This window comes from Lissotriton vulgaris, chromosome 3_1, assembly GCF_964263255.1.
Source record: "Lissotriton vulgaris chromosome 3_1, aLisVul1.2, whole genome shotgun sequence".
Taxonomy (NCBI): Eukaryota; Metazoa; Chordata; class Amphibia; order Caudata; family Salamandridae; genus Lissotriton; species Lissotriton vulgaris.
The window spans coordinates 1,069,170,186-1,069,194,273 of record NC_141689.1 but is presented as its reverse complement, the minus strand read 5'-3'; the positions used below and the strand labels follow the sequence as shown (position 1 = coordinate 1,069,194,273).

General features: G+C 44.1%; 1 protein-coding gene across 1 annotated transcript in view; it reads right to left on the bottom strand.

The window, feature by feature from the left end:
• Positions 1 to 24,088, bottom strand: part of MTAP (methylthioadenosine phosphorylase) — a 384,186-nt gene that overhangs the window by 238,787 nt on the left and 121,311 nt on the right. The window contains exon 3 of the mRNA XM_086961491.1: positions 1,496 to 1,554. Within this exon, the coding sequence (XP_086817617.1) occupies positions 1,496 to 1,554 (59 nt within the window). The remainder of the gene's footprint in view (positions 1 to 1,495; positions 1,555 to 24,088) is intronic.

Below are 24,088 nucleotides of genomic sequence, written 5' to 3'. Positions count from 1 at the left end.
ATCCCCGCACCTCCACCACGTGTTTGGCGGTCCGATGGACCGCCAAACTCATAATTAGGCCTTTCGTTTGGTGGAGGCAGGTGGGAAGATGTAGAATGAATGCCACTTGCAGGAAGAATACTCCCTATGCATCGGGTCATTTCGTTTTTTTTCGGGAAATTAACCAGCGTTTCTCAAAGCAAAAACGTTTGCCATGGCGCCTGCATAGCAAACTTGTAGGGCTGTGAGGACAGCCGCCGCAGCAACATCTCCCTGGGCAGCACAGAGATTAACCATGCCAAACAGTAGAGGAACACTAAATAATGCAGAGGTCCTACATCTGGTTGATGGAAGCCATAGACTCTGCCCCTGTGTGTAACAACCGCCTTGAGTCTCACTTAGTTTCTGACGTGGAAGAAAATGGAAATGGCAATTTCCTTGCCTATTTTTAATGCTTGCTCTTATTTTTGTAATAAATGCATGTTAGACTTCTATGCACTATCCCAAGTGTTTGTGTTTTCTTTTACACATTCTAAAAGAATATAATAGCAGACATAAGTGGTGGGATAGACAACCCGACAGGGGGATGAATTAACTCATGGACACAGACAGAGAAAGGCAAAATGTATGACTGGATGCATAACTGATGTGGGGAAGACGCAGGCTTAAAATGCATCCCAGCTGCTTGGTAAATACAATTTGAGCTAGAGAAAGTACTGGAGTGTTAACAACCATCAATCTGTGGCTTTTCACTGGAGAAATAAATGGTAGGTGCCAACAGACATGCAGGTGCCCATACAAAAAAAAACACAACGGGCATACAGGCTAACAAACCTGCAACACGGACTACAAGGCAGGTATGTACCAACTTCTACAGACGTACGCGTTTACATACTAACAGTATTTTGGAACGGAGATCACATGCATACAGGTATCTAGGTAAAGAGACAAAACACAAACAGACAGCACACAAGATCACAGAAAACACACACAGGCAAAAATGGATAGTTGGCTAGTCCGAGAGGAGCAAAGAGCAGGGTTCATGAAAACACGCTTATAGACTTCAAGGCATACCCAAACCAACACACAAATAACCACCCATCAACACAGACTAACAGACACACATGCACAGGACAGGGATAAGGACTGACAGAGGCACAGAGGGAGAGTCAATGAGTCCTGGGTATCCCAGAGTAAAATAAATAAATGCATTAAAAACAACAACCAACAAATAATTATAATATTTTTTCGCATGCCGATATAAGTAAAGATGCTTTAAATCACTACTAAACTTAAGACAAACGAATCTCATTCTAAGACACAAAGTTCACTCTAAAGCTAGGTGGAGTGACACCCTTCCATTGTATATGGGCTAGAGTGTGCAGTTTATTGCTACATATTGTTATTTTATCCTGAGAGCCTAAGTGTCACCTACAATTAATAATTTTGTGGCAATTTATTAGTTATATTTTTGTCTAGCTACACTTGTAACAACATTCGGAGAGCTCTCACTCACCTGGCCAGAAGAACACAATCCACATTTTTAATCTTTCCCAATATCAAGGCATCTGAAGGCTGCAAACACAAAATAGATGTGACCGTGTTACAATGTTATACAGTCACTGCGTTGTACATGCTTCTATGACTAGTATCAAACAGACAAATAACCTTTGGAAAGGAGGTCAATTCATACCTGAAATGCAAACTACAAATAAGGGCAGCAAAAAACAGATAATTGCATATTAAACATAGTAACTTTTACTTCTCCCACGCCGAATTATAACTCAAGCTTGATGGTTTCACGTCTGAACCCTTGGCCTCTATAAGACATCCCACAGATGCTGAAACAACAGATGCACAGCTCGGTGCTCTGTGACAATCTCCCTTCTATTCACCAACAGGAGACAGCTGACACTACCACCATAAACCCTACAGTAAGAGCACTTTGTCGATGTGTTAATAGACGGACTCCATTTCCCAAAGCCCGGGGCACAATTTGTTGTGATAGCGTTTTCCACCAGAATATCGAGGAAAAAATAGCGTGGAACCAAAATATTGAGAGTTAAATATTGAGAACAAAAATATTGTGAAGGTAAGCATAGAGTGATAGGTAAAGGTTTACTATACTTAACTGTACATGTAAGCACCTTGATTACACATACATATAGCTTCAAGGTGTGTAGATATTTTGGTTCATCAATATGCCTCAACATTTTGGCCCCACAATATTTTTTCAATTTTTTTGACATGCAATTTTTATTGAGCGCTCAACAGGTGCGATAGTGGCATCTCAGGGTTGGTTAGTTCAGCACACACACTCCTGCCCCGAACATCAGATCATCTACAATGTGATGATAGCATGAAGACATGCAAAGAATGAGTCCACACTCCGCTTCACACCAAGTGGTGGCCTGACACTCATTAGAATGTCTGTGGAATGTGCTCAAGGTAGCTTCCTTTGAAGATTGCCAATTAGGACTGTGTGTGCATTTGAGATGGAAGGCAGAGGCGGGGAGAAAATATACAAAAAAGAATCATCAGGAATACGTGCAATAAAGGAGGTTTTGTCAGCAGACGGCTTTCTTTGCTGGCTACAGCATTCCAGACCCATCACATAAGGCAGTCTGGGATGGAGACGCCGTCTGATCAACAGGATGCGGTTTCCATCCCTTTGCTCAGCGCGCTGTGTTTGCACATGGATTGAGCCCTGCCGCCCTTTCTATTTCCTCCCAGGAGCCTTTGTTCCTGATAAAGGTGGAGCCGGGTACCTTTGTTGACCCTTGGACTATCAACATGTGGCTCTCAGCTCAGCACCAGAGGCCTAACCCACAAACCAGGCCTCCGTAGGGACTTTCCACTGCTTGCCTTTGTGTCAGGCGGGGTGGATTAGAGCTGAACGCTTGACTGGTTTCAGGCTGGCTACGCCTTACAATAGAGGCTCTCATTCCTCTCTGCAGTCTCACCAGTCTGTGTGGTACACACAGTGCCATTTATAAAGTCAGAGGCTCAGGACACAATTGTAACAGATGCCTCACCCACCTATGTAGACAGAAGCGACACCCCTCCGCTATACAGCTCTGCAAGCGCCATAACCGCAGAGAATTATACATGGACACCCATGAGTAAGAGATGGTTTTCACCGATGGAATATTAGGGACATTACATTGATGGAAATCAAGCTCAAGCGGTCACTCAGAAGCAGGTGATAATTAACACCATTGTGTATGCTCAGTTAATTGTTGCTCACTACTGACCAGGCCTTTTCATTTTGTGGTAGTTTAAACTAAGAAGGAATCATGGACCCCAGACCCCAGATTCAGGACTGAGCATTGTTATGGTGCAGCAGTGGAAACAAGCTGTCCTTCTCACTGCTTTGACCTGATTGCAGTGAATGACATCCCTTTTAAAGCATTCCCTGGATAGTAGTTGGGACCCATATATCACAAATTTATCTTAGTATCACTGTTGCCAAATCAGCCTGGTGAGCACACGCTTTGTAAGCTCATTCTGACATTTAGCAGGTAATTTAAATATTAATTGGCAGTAGTAATAGCTAAAAAGGTGAAGGAAGCAATGTCTAATTCATCCAAAAAATACAACTCTTAATATATTTGATTTAAACCAACCAATATTATCTGCTTACAATGGCACAATTAATAAGCTGTCAAAGACTCAGAGATTTCTTCGGAAACCTGGAAACTGCCTCCGTCTTTGCCAAAGGTTCCTTAATAGAGAGGTAATATGCAATATTTTTCGTCTCCACTCGAAAAAAAAGTCTTGGAGGAGGCCATATTTGTACACATCAATTGGAAGCAGGTTAGACAACTGCATCACAGCCGACACAACAGGCTATGTGACCAGCTCCTCAAACATCTATGAGCGGTTCACTACTTCAAGGGGAGAAACCTAGACCAACGTAAGGTGAAAACTGGAAGCAAGAGTTGTTTGGAAACACAACAGGCCATATTTAGAGTTTGACAGCCGGGTTCCTCCATTACCAATGTGACGGAGATCCCACCTGCGTTGTTACAAGTACATTAACTCCTAATGCAACTACTATAAAGTGGATGGAATGTACATCAGCGCACTGGGACCTCAGAGGGGAAACTATGTCCCACTTCACTGTAGAAACATTTACACTTGCAGGGTTGGCCACTTCCCCAAAAATTAACCCTCTTCAGTGAATCAGTACCCCAAGCCAGCTCAAGCAATCTATACAAGACCCAACTACAAATCTTATCTTCAGTTCATGCGAGTTGTGAAATGAAACAGCTGAGAAATAACTTCTGATCTGTGCCAGGTACACTGAACACCTCACTGCGGGACTGGATCGCAAATGCTCCACAAAGGAAAACCTGTTTATGTCTTTTATGTTCATGGAGACTCGCTCTGGCTTTGAACTGGTCTGGATACGCTCCAACATTTATTTTAGATTTAGTAGTTGGCACAAATTATTCTTTTGATGCATTGAACAAGCTTTGCAATCTTTGTGGTTTGAAATGGTATTCATATTTTTCATGTATTGACTCCCCATTGTTGTCAGTTCATGGCTGTAATCAGCTCTGATTAACTGTGTAATTAGAAGCTCTGGATCTCTGTGCAAACAAACTTAAAACACGATAAAAAAACATATTGCGCTGTAGCAGAGGGCAGGACTTTAAGTGGGATGATAAAACGGAGGGGTCTCTCAAAGAGGTGTGGCCAATGTAATTAAGGGCGTGGCTTAAAACAAGTAAGCTAAAAATCTGTGGTAGCACAGTGTGCCGCCTGACTTGTATTTTGCTGTTTCCGTCATTGCATCCAGATATATGATCAACAAGTAACATCATACCGACAACAAGTCAGGACTTTTGGATTTCTCAATGGTTATTAGTTGCATGAGATAAATAAGAAGCAACTATGGCTTGTGTATAATATTAAAGCCTTGGTGACACCACGACTATTTTGCTGCTCCTGAGTATCAAAAGAGAAGGGAAATCCAGAGAGAAAATGACTCACTTTAAAGGATTTCCCTTCCCCTACATTGCTCCCCTAGCATGACGTCATGTCTTAACTTCTCCACTAGTGGGAAGTGAGCAGTGTGAGAATGCGCACATCAATGTGCCTGCTGTCACAGCAGTCCGGAAAAAAAAGGGCAAAGGCACAAAACAGAGCCCGATAGAGACGCGTTTGGAGGCCCCCTTTAAAAAACTGCTGGTGCTCAGCACCAGTGAGACCCGGCCCACTTAAAGCCCTGTCAGGGGTACATCTAAGAATGCGTTGTAGCCTAAAGTGTGTCCGAGCCTGATCGGCATCACTCTAGCCTGTCTTTATGATGCCTTGAAGATCCTAATGAAAACATGTATTTTCTTTGTGCGAAACACAGTGCTCCTGGTAAAGAATCGCATTTCAGAACACTGGCGAGAGATTAGGAAAAAAAGTTGCATCTACACTGTAGCAAGAGATTTTCATTAACTTCATAAAAGAAAGACAACTACATGAAGTATTTTGGAATTGATCAGATAGAATGTAATTAGAGGGGAGGCAAGAGAGCTCTAGAATTAAAGGGTTAAGAATCAAAATATATTATTAATTTAGATTCTCAAATGCTGGATGGACTAAATAAGGAAGAATACCTTTTAGTATGTATATAAAATATTAAAAATTAATTAATGTAGAGATTGAAAGCTGGTATACAATCAGATTTTTTTGGGGGGTAACAGATACATGTTTGCAAATTATATTTAAAAAATACACATTTAATGTTGTCTTATTTCATCTTAACTGATGAATTAGTCAATTGCAGTTTTATTAAGCGAGTATAATGTTATTAACTGCATGCTTAAAAAAAAGGACTAATAGAAATATAATTTAGGCTAGAATCCACTATGGTAACATTTATGAGAGTAAAACAAAGGGCCTGATTCATACATGTAAACTTACACTTTTGTGTAAGTTTCGTTTTTTTGGTATTCACAAACTGCAGAGTCTCCAAAGTCATAGACTTACTATTAACTTGTAGTATGTGAATACTAAAAAAAACAATGTCAATTTACACAAAAGTGTAGGTTTACATTTGTGAATCAGGCCCAAAGTGTCAGACAGCAAAAGTACAAATAAAATGTTACTGTGAACCCAATACAAAAAAAACTTTTTTGCTCCAAACTTGTGAAACTACTACGATCCCATAATGCAATGCAACAGTTGGGGCATGAGTCGGGGGTACACTCGGATGGACGGCGTCCACCCACTTTTTTCCTAGGGTGGACGCCATCCACCCTGCCTAGAAGTTGGGCCCCACTGGAAAAGATGCTGAATTCGTCCCGGTGTAATTTCCCATCACCGGGACTCTTTCAGCAGCGCCTGCACGTTGTTATCTGCTTTCGGACACAACAACGTGCAGGAGGGGCCGGGACTTTATTTTTCTGATTTCTTCTGGGCCCATAAAAGGCCGAATATGAGGGGTCATCGGACCTCCTTTTGTTCTTTTGTTCGAGTCTCCTGGCTGGCAGCAGTCAGGTGCCTCCCACATCCAAGCAAATGCAGCAGTGGGCAAACAAAGGCTCACACCTTGTTAGCACTTCACACATTCTTGAGAGGCAGCTTTTCACTTTGTTCAGGCTCTGTTTAGGAGATATGCAAGCACTGTAAGAATGTCAGATGTTTTGGTCTTTCTCAGTATTTGCACATAATAAATAGCATTTATATAGCGCTTACTACCCCTGAGGAGGCATTGTAATATTTTAAATATCACAATGTTTGCTTTTAAAGCACTATGGGTAGAGAAAGCTTTATGCTGACAAAAGGCAACATTGGTTTATGTGAAGCTTACAAAAGTGTGAATCTTCTGCCTAAATCAGGTGGGTTTGCAAATATACTTCAAATGTGCTCACATGTACTCACGATAGACCTGCTAAACATATTTGTGAGGGCTTAAGATCTGATGTCACTTCTTGTGATGACACATGCTGTGATGTCACGCGCCGCGATGTCACGCGCTGTGATGTCACGCACTGTGATGCCACTTGCATACTAATTAATTAGGTTAGTCCACCCACTTCTTTTTTTAGGACTTGTGCCCTGGCAATAGTATTTCTTTTATTGCCATGATCCAAGCACTATTTACAAGGCCGAAACGTGCTGACAATAAGCTCAATGTCGGTGACCGAAGTGTGCGATGTTCTATTAGGTCAATGAGGAAATCTATGATGTGAGTGGGACTATGCATTCCTTGAATTCTGGCACAGACGCTGCAGGGCTGATGCATACCATAAACGCCGCAGGAAGACGTGCAGATATGGGGATCTCCCGGAAAAAAGGCCACACACACATACAGCTATATTAGATAGCTATTGATGTCTCTTAACCCCCTTTTTATATTAATAAATATATCATATCTATTTCTGACACCAGAGTACGTGTCAGTCTATTTTGTGAATGGCCCTGCTTACATCACAGGTTTCCTCTTTTACAAAACATAGAAACCATGGCTATCAGCTGACTTCGGGCCCTATGCTTCTGCTACTTTCCCACACCACAATACTCTCCTGCCTCTCAACAGGAGACATCCTTTTTGTATAGCACATGGAGTCCTTCATGCCTGATATTTTTCTGACCTTCTTTGCACTGGTTCCTGGGTAACTCGAGTCCTACCTTCCTTCATCTACCCACTTCACCCAAGATTTCTTCCGCCCTCTAACCCACCTAGATTGCACCATTTCTAACTCTCTATTACTTCAGTTTATCTCCCATTTGAGGAATATGTTCTTCTCAGACACTTCATCTTACCAAATCAGAGAAATACCAATTGCAGTCGGCATCAAATCCAGCCACACTAGGGCACTTCATTCAAGTAACGAGAGGCCAGGTTAATTGTGATGTGTGCGGGAACTGCGGTTGAGCGCATCAAAATTGGGAGTTTTGTATAAATATCGGCAGGTTATTGGAGGCAAAAGCCCGGCATTTCCCGTAACATGCAGACTTTGGTGCAGTAAGCAACAAAATCCACGTTTTTCCCCAAAAACTAGCAATAGTATTTATTGTAACTGAAATACCAACTCAGCCGCCTTAGATCTTATCATGTGTAAAAATATCACACCAAGAACTGGCCTCTCATAATGATGGCCTCCGATTCCTCCAGGTCCCGCTTGCCAAAATCTATCAGGGGGCAGAAAGGCCTGGAAATGGCAAAATATGAAATTCTGCATGTTAAAACCGATTCTGCACTTTATACTTAAATTTCTTTTTGATAATTCTGAACAGGAAGTATTTACCACATGTGGTAAGTAGCTCACTCTGGGTTAATTAGCTGGAGCTGGGAAGGCCGACTGAGCTAGCCAGGCTGCTCTATTAACTTGAAGTTAATGATGCTCTGTCAATATCCACCAGTGGTTCCACTCTGAGGACAATATGGATTCAAGAGTCAGTGCCATTACACATATCCTTAAAATTCTCATAATCTGGCCATGGCCACTGCCATTAGGAAGGTCTATAGATGTGTAATTTTATTTTCTTCATTTCTAAAAAAAATTATAGATTTTTCCAAAGGAAGCTATTGTGGTATGTGTATTTTTTTAAACTGTTAATAATCGGAATGGGACATTGTACCATTTATAGGGTCATTTGATGTTCCCTATGATTAAGTAAGTTCATCGTGCCAGGGGCAGACGGGTCCACTTGTTTTTTGGGACACTGTAGATTCATCTGGAAAGCTCACTTTGTCTGTGCAGAATTGTGACAGGCGTTTTCTTGCCCCGACTACAGTATTTGAGGCGCATACATTTGAAAATGATAAAAATACACAATTAGAAATCAGGCTTTCTCTCACTGGCCTAGAATCATAAAGTGATGCGGAACCGTGAAAGGCAGCAAAAACACTGAATCACAGGTTAAAAGTTCACATAAATGAGACACAAAAACTGCCCACGGAAATGGAATATAGGAAGTCCAGAAACCAAAAAAAAAGAATCCACATCTTACTCACTTGCAGACCAGACAAGCACGTCTCTGTTAATATGTTTTCCAGATTACAGTCTGGCCTTTCAAGTTTAACATGCGCATCAGAGTGTTCGATTGCGTAAAAGTCCAACTAGAGTCATTTTTCGCAGCTGTGACTGAGATGAGAACACAGGAATTCTCAGACCTACATTCAAGACAATGGAGTGGCACAGGGCCCTGTATTGGCTGCAAAAGGACTGTGGCTCCAACATTTCAATGCTTTCCTTTCTTTTTCTCCCTGTTCAATTCAAACATCCTCAGTCGGTTGTGTATGTTTATATGTATGTATGCATATATATATATATTTTTTTTCATTGAAAAAACCATAGGCTTCAGGGGTGTTCTAGTTAGCTGGACATTTCACTCATACAAAACCATTGAAATTCCTCCGTTATAGTTAGTTGTACTAACTGTAACTCTCACACCCGCAATGCACTGGTGATGATGTCACATATTACATCATTCATGACATGGTCAGTGACATCACTGATGACATCACTGATGACATCTTAAATGACATCACTGATGACATCATCTAGTGAATGTGGTTTGGTTCTATATTTAAATATGTTCTATATATATAGCAATCTGCAGTGAAGAATCAGTGGATATATAAAAATCTGGATAGTGGTTTTAGTAGCAGTGTGATTGATGATTGATTGTTTACTTGAGTAATTTATAATGTCTCACTAAATATATTGGATAGTGACTAAACTGTTTGAATATCTGTATTACTTGGCCAGTTGTTGTGTAAACGGCTGCACCAGTTGGTTACTATCTGCTGGACAACCTCGGACTCAAGCAACTGGTGAACACCCCCACCCACTACGCCGGCCACACGCTTGACCCCGTCTTCTCCTCCAGCAAGCACATCTCCTTCAGCCACTCCACCGGACTTCATTGGACTGATCACAGCTGCGTCCACTTCAACTTCAGGAGAACCACGACCCACCACCACCCGCAACAGGCTCCCCGCAGGAGCTGGAACATGATCACCGTCGACCAGCTCACCACCTCCCTCAGCCAGAACCAACCCGCCAGCGCAACGGACCCCAATGAAGCTGCCTGCAACTTCACACAGTGGCTCACCAACTGCGCCGACGACCTCGCACCTCTGAAGAACCCACCCAGCAGACCCGGCAGCAAGAAAGCCTCGTGGTTCACCAACAAACTCAAAACATCCAAGAAAAACTGCAGCACCCTCGAAAAAGCCTGGCGCCACGACCAGACTACAGAAAACATGACAGCCCTCAAGAACGCCACCCGCATACACCACCAGCTGATCCGCACCACCAAAAAAACAACATTCAAAGAACGACTGGACAAACACCCACAACAGCAAGGATCTCTTCAGCTTCGTCAAAGAGCTCTCCAACCCCAGCGCCGGAAACAACAACATCACACCCTCGCAAGACCTCTGCGACTCACTCGCCTCATTCTTCCAATGCAAGATCGCCGACATACACAACAGCTTTGGCGCACAGACCATGCACCCAACCACCGAACCAACGCCCCCCACCACCACCCTCTGCAACTGGACCCCGGTCCACACCGAAGCCACCACCCGCAAGATGAACACCATCCACTCCGGATACCCTACCGACCCCTGCCCCCACCACGTCTTCAACAAGGCCGACTCCATCATCGCACCCCAACTCCGGGACATCATAAACATCTGCTTCACCACCGCCACCTTCCGGAGAGCTGGAAGCATGCAGAGCTCAGTGCCCTCCTGAAGAAACCGACATCGGACCCCACCAACCTCAAGAACTTCCGCCCCATCTCGCGCCTCCCTTTTCCTGCCAAAGTCATCGAGAAGACAGTCAACAAACAGCTTGCCGCCTTCCTCGAGACGAACGGATCCCTCGACCCCTCACAGTCCGGTTTCCGAGCCAACCACAGCACCGAGACCGCCTTCATCGCAGCCACCGATGACATCAGATCCCTGCTCGACAACGGGGAAACGGCTGCCCTCATCCTCATGGACCTCTCTGCAGCGTTCGACACATATTGCCACCGCACACTAATACAGCGCCTCAGCAACACCGGAATCCAAGAGAAGGCACTGGAGTGGATCATCTCGTTCCTCGCCGGAAGAACCCAGAGAGTCCGCCTCCCCACGTTCCGATCCGCAGCCACCGAAGTCATCTGCGGAGTACCTCAAGGATCCTCGCTCAGCCCCACCCTCTTCAACATCTACATGAGCCCCCTCGCGGCCATCGCACGCCAACACAACCTTAACTTCATTTCCTACGTCGACGACACCTAGCTGATCCTCTCCCTCACCAATGACCCCGCCACAGCCAGATTACACGAAGGAATGAAAGACGTCGCCGAGTGGATGAAGAACATCCGCCTGAAACTGAACTCCGACAAGACGGAAGTCCTCATCCTGGGATCATCCCCGTCCGCCTGGGACGACTCCTGGTGGCCCCCTGCCCTGGGCACCACCCCCAAGCCAACGGACCACGCACAAAACCTGGGCTTCATCCTGAACGCCTCCCTCTCGATGACCAAACAAGTCAACGCCGTCTCGTCATCCTGTTTCAACACCCTGCGCATGCCCTGAAAGATCTTTCAATGGATCCCCACCGAAACCAGGAAGACGGTCACCCAGGCACTCGTCACCAGCCGACTGGACTACGGGAACACCCTCTACGCGGGAACCACAGCCAAACTACAGAAAAGACTCCAGCGTATACAGAACGCCTCCACACGACTCGTCCTGGACATCCCTCGCCACAACCACATCTCCGTCCACCTCAGAGACCTACACTGGCTCCCCGTCAGCAAGAGGATAAAGTTCAGACTCCTCACCCACGCACACAAGGCTCTCCACCACCTGGGCCCCAAGTACCTCAACAACCGCCTCACTTTCTACACCCCCACCCGCCAGCTGCGTTAGACCTGCCTCGCCCTCGCCATTGTACCACGCATTCGCAGAGCCACCGCCGGAGGAAGATCCTTCTCCTACCTGGCGGCCAAGACATGGAACTCCCTCCCGATCCACCTACGGCTGACCCAGGACCATCTCTCCTTCAGTAAGCAACTCAAGACCTGGCTTTTCGAGCAGTAACGGACCCCTCCCCCCCAGCGCCTTGAGACCCTAGCGGGTGAGTAGCACGCTATATAAATTGACTGATTGATTGATTGATTGATTGATTGATGGTGTATCCGATTGTCACGTGGATGAAGTCAACAGTGATGTTATCAGTGATGTCATTTGACATGTCATCAGTGATGTCATCAGTGATGTCACTGACCAGGTCATGAATGATGTAATATGTGACATCATCACCAGTGGATTGCGGGCGCGAGAGTTACAGTTAGTACAACTAACTATAACGGAGGAATTTCAATGGTTTTGTATGATTGAAATGTCCAGCTAGCTAGAACACCCCTGAAATCTATGTTTTTTTCAATGAATTTCTAAGGTTTTTTAAATGATAATTCCTAACTATAACCTGCTTGAAACCCATGTTTTTTTCAGTGAATTTCAAAGGTTTTTTTAAATGATAATTCCCAACTATAACTACTTCCCCATATTTTCAACAAGAAACCAAATCTGCAATGCTACCTAAAAAAAACAGGCAATAGTTGCACTTACCACTAACAAATTAACATCAACATTTAACTAGTGTAAAGATGTCGACTATGTACTGCGTGAATTACATCTAACTCACACCCATATTTAAAGAGCAATATGTGATAGAGGTACTAATTTTACACTTTAGACACCCAAAAAAATCACAATACCCAGCGCCACTACCACTAAAACCACCCCTCCTGATCCATCCTCCTCTACTACCTCAGAGGCAGCGCAAAACAGTACAACGAACCTTCCCAAAATAATATATCCCCTCAACAGCACACTAGCACAATGTTCAGAGATGTGGCAACCAACTATGTATAAGGGAAGGAATTTGCACATCAACAATAATGTACACAATGCTAACACTACTGGTGATATTCTATACACAACTCACAATACAAACCAAAAACGTTTCCGTGTGTAGAGATACCATTGATACGTGTAGTGTACTGCACAGTGGACGCAACAATATTATCTCAGCCTCTGGGTAATATCTCGGTCATGTTGCTGTGTTGTCTCCCCCCCTTCCAGCAGAACTGAAGTGGGCTGATCCAACGTACGCAACGTCAGCGTAAGAGTATAAATAATTAGTCTATGACTTGGGCGTGGTTCACTTCTGCAAAGAGAAAAGACTCTACCACAGCGAAGGTCCTCACCCTGCCACGTGGCTGCCCCCATGACCACGTGCCTCCTCAATACAGGCCAATTGCGAACTGAGCACCACAGCACCGGACCCTTATGTCTGTATCAACTACTGTCTTCCATCTACACTGCGGACAGCATTGACGTTATCCTTCATTTATGTAAGGCAGAGACAATTTTCTTAAAGTATGAACAGTAGGAAATTCAGCCTTCATTTATATAACGCAGAGACAAATCTACTATATGTCTTCAGATTTTGTTCACATAAGTGACAGAAAGCATTCATCCATGTCTGTCTCAACAACTAACTTCAATCTACACTGAGTACAACAGGGTTCACACCTTGAATTCAGCTTTGGATCTACACTACGCACAGCATTGAAGTTATCCTTCATTTATGTAAGGAAAAGACTATTTTGTTAAAGGATGCCACAAAAAACATTCCTCAATGACTGTATTGAGTTCTGTATTCAAATGTACACTGCAATCAAGAGTTTACGACTAGGGAGGAGCCAAGCTCGACAACGAGAGGGCCGCACGTTAGCTCGGCTCCGCCGCCCTACCTGCCTGAAATCTAATATCCTGTCGATTATCCTGCCCAAAACGGACAACAACTTACATGCAGAGCTTCGCAGCAACTTACCATCCATCCCGGTGGTTCCGGTGTTCGGTGGATCCACAGAGGTGCCCTCCCGGAAAGTGCGGCCTTCCCGGGGCTGAGACCGGGGCCTCGCCCTTAGCGAGTTGCCGGCGAGACGGTGTCGCGGCGGCCTTGGGTGGAGGTCTGGGGCCGGCCAGAAGATGCCGATGTGCGAAGAGCCCGGAGGCAAATGAACGCGCCTGGGACACTCGTCCGGTGCTCCAGAGGTGGTGTGCGGCAAGTTGGGGGCGCCGTGGTTGGTGGCTCCCCCCTTTGTTGCCGTCTGGCCGCACCGGGCTCCTTCACTTGGTGGCGAAGAAGGACTTTGGTGAAACGATGTCACCGGCGGGTCCCCCTCGCTTGTAACCACTATTTCAGCGCTGTGGGTGCTGCTTGAGCGCTTGAGGGGGGTCCCGCCGGGGTTCTGCTGTTGAGCTCACCTTTGGAAACGAAGCCGGTAAGACGGCGTAACTGTCGCAAAATGGCGGCTGCTGCCATGTTTTGTGCAGGGTCCCGGGATCCCGATTTCTTGCCCTTGCATTCCTCCTGGGCCTGTACTGGTGAGCTCGAACCCACGGTGAGCGACGTCCTGCAAGCTTTGAGGTCCTGGAGGTTGACCTTGATCCGGGATTCCTGCGTGCAGAGGGAAGTAATGGCCGCCATTCCTCCCGGGCCAGCTTTTGAGGATGCGGATGGGTCCGGTGCTGTCTTTGATTGTTCCCCGCTTCCTGGCTGGGGAGGCGATGGTCCTACTCATGAACGGTTGGAACCGCTGGAGTTCATTGACATTGGTATACACGGCTGCTGTGAACAGTATCTGCATTGCCCACGTGAGAGGGGATCCTCTTGGCTGCTTCCGTTTATACTCCAGCAACTTTTCCATGGCCTCTCTTCATCGCAGTGTCCTATGCCCACTGGATCTACGTACATAGCGACGATGGCCAAGAAGGGACTAGGATGAACCCGGTTCTTTTCGGAGGACTACTGATTGGTATTTGGAGTTATGGACTGCCTTACATTGTGATACTTTGTTGACTCCTTCATATTGGCGTGTGGCTGAATACTTGCTGGTTTCGTTTTGGGCATTACTCATGGCGTAAGCGGGCGGGGGGCGGGGGCCGTACCATATGCTAATGGTTCCTCTCCCCAGGCCCTTTCTTTCTCCCTTTCCTTTTCCAATTCCCTATATTCTCTTTTTCTATATTTCGGGTTCATTGTTAGGGCGACAGGCACGCTGCTGGGGGGGGGGGGGTAGGCCGTAGCCTTCTGCAGGGGTGCAGGGTGGGATGGGTGGAGTAGGGTCTATTAGGTAGTTCTTTGTTTCTATGGCTCTTTTGTATCCTTTCCTTGGGTCTCCATGACTGTTTGTAACCCCTAGGGGTGAGTTACTGTGAGAGGAGGAATAGGTATTTTACGGCACAAGATACTCATGGCACTGTTTCCCCCTGATTTATTGCTCCGCCCTCAAGCACGTTCGCTATTTGTATTATTGCTCGCCATTATTCTTGAGGGGCGGGTACAATAACGTGGAGTTCCCCTACTTCTTTTCTTCTTTGGTTTTCTCGTTTTCTTATTTCTGGGGTTGGGATGTATAGTGATTGCAGCCTATCTGTTTCCCTGATGGTTTTTATTACTGCGGAATTGCTGTTCAGTTAGTCTCTGGGTACATGTGGTTGGGCGTGGACACTACCATTGTGGAATTATAAGCGGACCTATGTTTTGCATTCTATGGACCTGTATGATTATTGCTTTTCTGTTGTACTGCAACGACACAGTTGGACTATTCCCCGCCATGTACTCCAGGTTGCTATCTATACGTCCGATCCTTTATTCTTTAAATATATAAAATTAACCTCCTCTAATCCTGTGTCGAGTGGTTCTAGTTGGCCGATAATATTTACTTGCTGCGCTTGATAATATCGTCTAACCACTCTCTGCCTTTAATTGATGATGGTGCTTTCCAGTTTTACACCGTGGCCGGCCCCCGGGTTGTAGGCCCGTATTTGTATGCATCCATTTTCTCAAATAAAGGTTTTCAAAAATTTAAAAAAAAAAAAAAAAAAGAGTTTACGACTGGATATCAGTGACGCATATGCACTACAGATAACATTTAATTCAGACTATTTATTTAAGACAGAAAAATAGTAGTGTGTCGTCAGATTTTTTTAAAGTATGTGACAAAAAAACGCAGTCCTCAATGTCGGTGTCAACTACAGCCTTCGATGTACTCTGCGGACATCAGGGTTCACAACTTGAAGTCACCTTTGCATGTATACTACGGACAGTAAGTAATTCAACCTTGATTAATTTAATGCAGAGACAATTCTACTATGTCTTTAGATTTTGTTTACATAAGTGACAAAAAGCATTTTTCCATGTCTGTCTCAACAACTAACTTCAATCTACACTGCGTACAACAGTGTTCACAACTTGAATTCAGCTTTGGATCTACACTACGCACAGCATTGAAGTCATCCTTCATTTATGTAAGGCAGAAAGAATTTTCTTAACCCCTTCCATACTGATGACGAACCCCAGCTGTCATGCACTACGGTGCTCGTGTGCTGATGACGGCTGGGGTTCGTCATGGCCCGCCCCTGTTCCTTTGTTTACCGCACAGCGGCGGAAACGGGCCAGCAGGGAAGGGGTTAAAGTATGAACAGTAGGAAATTCAGCCTTCATTTATTTAATGCAGAGACAATTCTACTATATGTCTTCAGATTTTGTTTACATAAGTGACAAAAAGCATTCGTCCATGTCTGTCTAAACAACTGACTTCAATCTACACTGCGTACAACAGGGTTTACAACTTGAATTCAGCTTTCCATCTACACTACGGACAGCATTCCAGCTAGCCTTGATTTATTTAAGGCAGAGACAATTTTGTTAATGGATGCAACAAACAACATTCCTCAACGTCTGTACAAAGTACTGCCTTCAAATGTACACTGCGATCAACAGTGTTCACTACTTGATACCAGAAGCGCAGAAGCACTACAAACAACATTTAATTCAGTCTCGATTTATTTAAGGCAGAGACAATTGTACTGTGTCCTCAGATTCTGTTAAGTGTGACAAGGTAGCATTCATCGATGTGTGTCAACTACTGCCTTCAATCCACACTGCGTACAACAGGGTTCAGCTTTCCATCTAAACTACGGACAGCATTCAAGTTATCCTTGATTTATGTAAGGCAAAGACTATTTTGTTAAAGGATGTCCCAAAAAACATTCCTCAATGACTGTATTGAGTTCTGTTTTCAAATGTACACTGCGATCAAAAGAGTTTCCGACTTGATACCAGTGGCGCATATGCACTACAGATAACTTAAAATTCAGACTCTATTTATTTGCATGTACACTACAGACAGTAAGGAATTCAACCTTCATTAATTTAATGCAGAGACAATTGTACTGTATGTTTTCAGATTTTTTCAGATAGAATGACTATTGTACATGAGGCATTCCAGTAGACAAGACATTATACCACTGCGACCTCCCGCCCGCCCCGAACCACGAATCATCACAGGGTATGCACACGCTGAGTTCTTCCGGTACCACTAACTCACTGCACAAATCATTTCCCTGTAGCCTTATTAAAGCAGAATTCACTATGCAAAAAACATTGCTCCCTGCATTACGCATGATCGCAGGGTACGTACAAGCTCAGCGCCAAAGATACTACTAACTCAGTGCACCATAAATTATCGGAAAGAAAAGTGAACAGTTTTATGTCAGCAATGAGGCATACTATCACTTTTAAGTGGAATTCATGCATAATCCAATCGACAAAAGACATTACTCCAATTACTGTGCCCCATCCCCCCCAGAACATGCATCATCGCAGAATATGTATATGCTAAGCACCAAAGGTACTAATAACTCAGTGCACCAAAAATGATTATCACGTGGCCTTACTAAGGCAGCATTCACAACACAAAACACATTACTATCAGTATGGCCAGACCGGACCACGTCTCATCGCAGGCTGCACAGAACCTTCTTGTTTTAGATAACACTGAGTGTAAACCAAAATAAGTATAACACCTATCAAACCCTACACAATATCCCTTTATTATGCTTCCTTGAAAAACTTATATCACTTATAGATTTAGTTGAATAATAAAATGCACACTGCATACATGTTCTATCTTCCACTTCAATCCTAATTACAGATGATGCACTCCACTCTAAGATCTACACTGCGGACAGCAGGGTTTACAACTTGAATCCACCTTTGCACCTACACTATAGACAGTAGGATTTTCAACCTTGATTTATTTAATGCAGAGACAATTATACTGTATGTATTCAGATTTTGCTAAAATAGGTGAAAAAAACATTGTTCTAACTGTACTGACTACTTTCTTCTATGTACACTGTGCACAGTAGGGTTCACAACTTCAATTTACCTTTCCATCTACACTACAGACAGCATTAAATTCAGCCTCAATTTATTTAAAGCAGAGAAACAAAAATCCTGCTGTTGCACTGCTAGTATGTGCAAGCACCTTCAATAGCTACATCGTGTGAACTATGATAACAAAGAATGTAGAAGATTGCGCCAAAATGTACCTCCACCACCAGCAATACCAAGTTCCTCTGGGGTATCACCTTCAACATCGCCACCAGACATACGTCCCCAATTTGTGAAAGTTACAATGCACTGCGTGAAGAGGAATCGTTTAATTTGTTATGGGGAGCAATCAGTACACCTAGTTTGCACAGCAATTGATAACCATTGATGCTAGTTTGTTCCCCCCTCAAAGTTCACATAGTCCAGTATTCAACAGTGAATGATTTCAGTGCAGCCCGCTCAGACCACGTATCATCGCAGGGTGAGCACACGATAAACACCAGACGTACCACTAACTCAGTACACCGTAAATAATCACCACGTGCCCTTGTTAAGGGAAAATTCAATAGTAAAAACACATTTTTACCAGTGCGGTCTGCCTGGACCACGCATCATCGCAGTCTCCACACAAACCGCCCCTACCTCAGTGCACCACAACTCATGAACTCTGTTCGAAATAATCTTCTGTGTATTATTTCCCAGACAATGCTCCTACCTTTGTACAGCAGAAGTCATAAACAGTTTATGATTAAATATCTGTATATGATATCATGATTACTATTCTATTTGTTACCAATAACAATGTAATAAAATGGAGTCGAGCACACGTGCCCGTACCCACTTCAACTATCTATCTGTGTATTTATTATGTTTGTAAAATGCTGCTCCTCTCCCCTACCACATTATATTGTGCTATAAATAGTGTATGCAACCATCTTACCTGTGACAGTAAGTGTGGACTATTCCTCCTTTTTAAAAAAAATTATTTATTTTTAGCATATTTATATAGTGCAAAATCAACCCAAAACTAATAAATTTTCAGCCATGCGTACATTACGTCATTACTCTACAGTAACAGGATGTGGACGTAACTCACAGCCTCGAACACTGATTTCCAGCACCAAGTTGTACAGTGTATCTGAATAACCACATACGTATAGATATATTAGCTGCCCTTCATGTGCCAAAAACTGCAACCTTTCACAGCCCTGTATCACTACAGCTATACCACTCCACTGAATGTACAACAAACATTCATAATCGCAGAAATGCTTCATGTCCACCAACTTTTATGTGTGCAACTATGAAAGAATATAGAGTCAGTAACACCCTGTACCTTCCATGTTGGCCAAGTTGTGGAACTTTACAGATATAATGAGACATTTGTGTTTAAGACTCGGGTGACGTCAGCACTACAAAACGGACACACAAATCACATGATTTCTCATATAGCTCGCAACGGGACCACTCCCTAAGCTCCGGAATCATGGTTTAGAGCCTCGCGCAGCACTGGCATACGTCAGGCCAGCCAACTCCACTTACGCTACCAGAAAAAAATAAAACATTGCTCAGATTTCCATTGTACTGATTTCTTAGTTCCACGTCTAGTTGTCAGAATGACACACACACACTCCCTCATGGCTGGTATACACCCACACCACCCTCATCCAGTGCATGCGTCACTACACACGTGACCCTACCAATAAAAAAGACGGGGCGCACGTGCTCTTCGCCATTTTAGAGTTGCTCCCATCCCAAACGCTGTGATGGTTCGTCCTAGTGGTTCGGACGCCTCATGTAGGCCCAAACCACCGAGTACAAGGGCCCACCACTACATGTGTGGCCTCTTTGGTCACTGAGTTAGTGGTACCAGAAGGACTGAGCGGGTGAAGAACCTGCAATGATGATTGGAGCACGAGTAGGTCGTTAGCCATAGCAATATCAAGACTCAGCACCATATGTGAGACTTCTTGGTGGCAGAGCGGACTGCATGATGTAGAAGGTGTCCTGTCCACGAAAAGGTGAGCAGTGAGCTCTGGGTGCGCATCGGAGGGAGTTGATGGGCTGCAGCAGATTGGATACAAAAAACCGACACAGCGATTTAGACGAACGCAGTCCCATATACCAAATCTTATTCCATTAATATATATTTTTTTCCAATAGCAGGAACGTTTTTATAAATCGGTCAAACGTCCGGAATATAAACTGCACAAATAGTTGTTTTTAAATACGAGAGGGAAGGTGTGTGAAAGGGCAATGTTATTATACTCCACATTAAGATAGTAACAAATATCAATAATAACATCTTTCTTTTACTATCTTTTAGATGTAGAGCTTCAGGGTACATTATGTACCGGCACGTGGTGAAAAACACACTGGTGACAGAAAGGTGAGCTGCAAATATTATTTTCAGTCACTCTCTCACTTCCTCTCCTTTCATAAAGAAATGACACACAATCTTCACTTCCTTTTTATCTTACAGGTTGTGTTTCACAAATTGGCGTCACGCCCCCCCCCCAAAACCTACAAAGCTCTACGTTTTTGTATGGTGCAATGATGCATGGCCATCGTAACAACGTCTGAGAAGCCTGCTTCCACACGTGGTGCACCCTCTTTGAATAACGCCAATGGCACAATGAGAGCAAAGAAGCTTGTTTCCGAAGCAACTAAAAGTCACCTGTATGCGGAGAGAGTGGGTACTGTGCAGCAGCTTGACTGCATAGGAATGTACAATTACCTCCGGGCAGTGAGGATGGATAGGTTGCAACAGTCAGAGTGCGCAAGAAAAGGCACTCACCTCCGGACTATGGGAGTCAAAGGGGTGCAACAGTCTGAGTACGGAGTAATGAGAACTCACCGCTATGCATTGGGAATGCATGGGGTATAGTACTCTGGGAGAAAAAGTGCACACAGACACCACCTTGCAGTGAAAGTTGATGTAATACAGTATCCTGAATGTCCAAAGACATAAAGCAGAAATATACTTGTGCAGTTGTATGTACTCTGCTATTACTAACTCTATACTATCTTTCAGATCACTAAACTTGAGGGTGCACTATGAACCGGCACATGCTTGGACACACAACGGCGGCAAAAAGGTGAGCTACGAAGATTTTCTCCAGTATTAACACTACCTCTCCTGCTCCATCTATTACTTTCTCTCTCTCACACTTTTAATTTCGTTTTTTCTCTCTCTCACATCGTTTCTCTTTCTCTTTTAAAGTTATGGACGCTGCTGTTCACTCTACCGAGGCTGAATGTAAGACAGACTGCTGTGTACAACTAAAGCTGAGTTCAAGTTGTGAACTATCTTGGCCACAGTGTTTACATAATGTGCAGAGCGGCCTAGATACACAATGCCTCCGATTAAATGCGTTAGAAATAAAAGGGCTTATTTATAAGCTTCTTACGCCACTTTTGCGTCACTTTTAACATGGGAAAATAACGTAAAAGTGGCATAAGAGGCGTGTAAATAAGCCCCAAAGAATATTGTCCTGCATAATGACTTGATCTTTCACCTAATTCTGTCTCATCTCTGAATCATTTTAAAGACCTGTTGGTCCATAATGTAAATCTGACGCAGTAGGCACTTCCATACAGACACCTCTTGAACGCGTGCCTATAAGACAGGTGAAATGTATCCGGCACACTCCAGACGTGCAAATTGAAAATGATTGCCAAGTATTACGTTAACTTGTAATGTTTGACCTCATTTAGTCACATCGATCTAATTTTAAACATTTATTTTCATTTTTATTTTGCAGATTACCTACCCTACTTCTATTGGGGTCCATATCACATTTTGTTGAATATTTTTTTTAAAGTTATGTTTCTAGTTATTTATTACATTGTTATCTTTAAATTACGTTTCCAGTTATTTATTATTGTTTTAACAAAAGTTAATTAAAAAAAGTATCTACGTCTTCTTTTTCTGACAACATTTCACTATTATTTAGTGTGATAATGATATAGTTAGAAAACATTTAAAAATAGAAATGATATTTATAACTAGAAGTATAATACTGAGGCTAACTCTTTGCCAGATCTTTACCAGAGTCTATAGCTACGAATAACAGTTCCTATGGAAAAGTCTTAAAACTCCAGCACAGTAACTGTTTCGATTAGCAACATTGTGTGCTGAACTTGTAACCTCTGTGCTCATTTAAGTGTTCCATGAACTGCTACGATGGTAACAGGCAGAAAACTGTTAGGGGGTAGGGTTGAAAGGTACTGGCTGTACAGAAACTGCTATATTTATCCAGGATCCTCTACATTACAGAAAGGAAAGCAAAGTAAAACAGAACACTGTGTACCAGATTTACAACCCCCTTGCGCCACTTTCACGTCACTTTTCCCATATTAAAAGTGATGCAATTTTAACGCAATGAACTTGTAAATCTGCCCCAATGCACATTATGAGCAAAACAAGTACACAACTCATTCAATTCTGTATCAATCACAATTAGACAGTGTTGCTTCACGATTCACAATGAACTTCAATAAATACTTTGTGCCTATTTAAATGGAAGACGAGATTGTCGACATTACAAAACTTAGTGGCATATTTACAAAGACGGAGTTAAAATTGTCGTCGCTTTAACGCCTGCAAACTACAACAAAAACGCTGAAAAAGGACTTCAAAATCCTTTGTAATCTTACCGGAAGATTTTTTCAACATTGCTGTTTGCTGTACAAGACTGAGAGCCACCCCCCTCCCCCCCGGGGCTATAAAATAAATGGTTGTGGAAGGCCATAATGCCCCCGTGAAATTAGAACTGTGGGCTCTCAACGACCCCCCTCAAGCCCCGGGAACCACCACCCCGGGGGATTTGTGTATTGTGGGAGGCAGACTGCGTGGCCCTCCGCCTGGACCCTCGAGGGCCCTGGGGACCGCCAGGCCCCTGGGCCAGCTCCTGCAGTGTCCCGGGGTGCCTACCCCCGGGACACTGCTGTTTGCTATGAGAAGGCAGGAGTCTCTCGGCTCCCACCCTCCCATAGCAAACTTAGTTTGCCTTTTGAAAGACACAGCAGTGAAATCTGTTCTCACTTTCAAAATCCAAACTAGATTGCTTTTCCAAATGCAAGTTAGCATTTCCCCATGCGGAAAAGCAATGCCGGCTCGAGAAGGACACAGGGAGCCGGTGGGACCGATGGGGCATTGTGGCTCCCCCCACGGTCCCCAACATTTTTTATAAGACCCGGGGGATAGGGTCCCAGGGGATATTAGAAATTACTGATAGGGGCTATTTTTTAACGGTAAAATTAGAAGTCGCGCACCCAGGAAGGCGCTCAGTGCCGCCCCCTGGCGTGCACGCGCTGGATGCACGACTGAATCTGTAGGGTGCGCGACTCTAGCGCCTTACATGCACAACTTCTACGAATTTGGGAGCCGGCATTGCTTTTCCATATGGGGAGTGACTAATATGCTGCTCCCATGTGGAAAAGAAATCTAATTTAGATTTTAAAAGAGAAAACAGATTTCCTTGCTATGGGAGGGCGGGATGGACACCACAAGACACTGCAGGAGCCGGCCCTCCCACAATACATAAAGCCACGGGGGTGGTGGTCCACGCGGCTTTGGGGAGCTTAGACACATCCCCACACCATTTTTTTTTAGCGCCGGGGATCGTCACCCCCTCCCCCCCCTCTAGCCCCCCCATAAAATGTAATAATTTTGCCCCTGGTATTTAGCCAGCCCGGGGCTAATTATACAAAAAGCGGTTTTATTTTATTAATTTTACTGCAGAGTCCGCGCACCCTCACGCACCTGCCGGGTCTTTTTTTTTTTTAATGTGTGTCCTTCTGAGACCCCCTAAGCAGGTCTAGAGGGTACAATTATTTCTATACTGCCCCCTTTGACCAAGTGCGGGGTCTCACATTGATCTTGGGGACCTGGATTCACG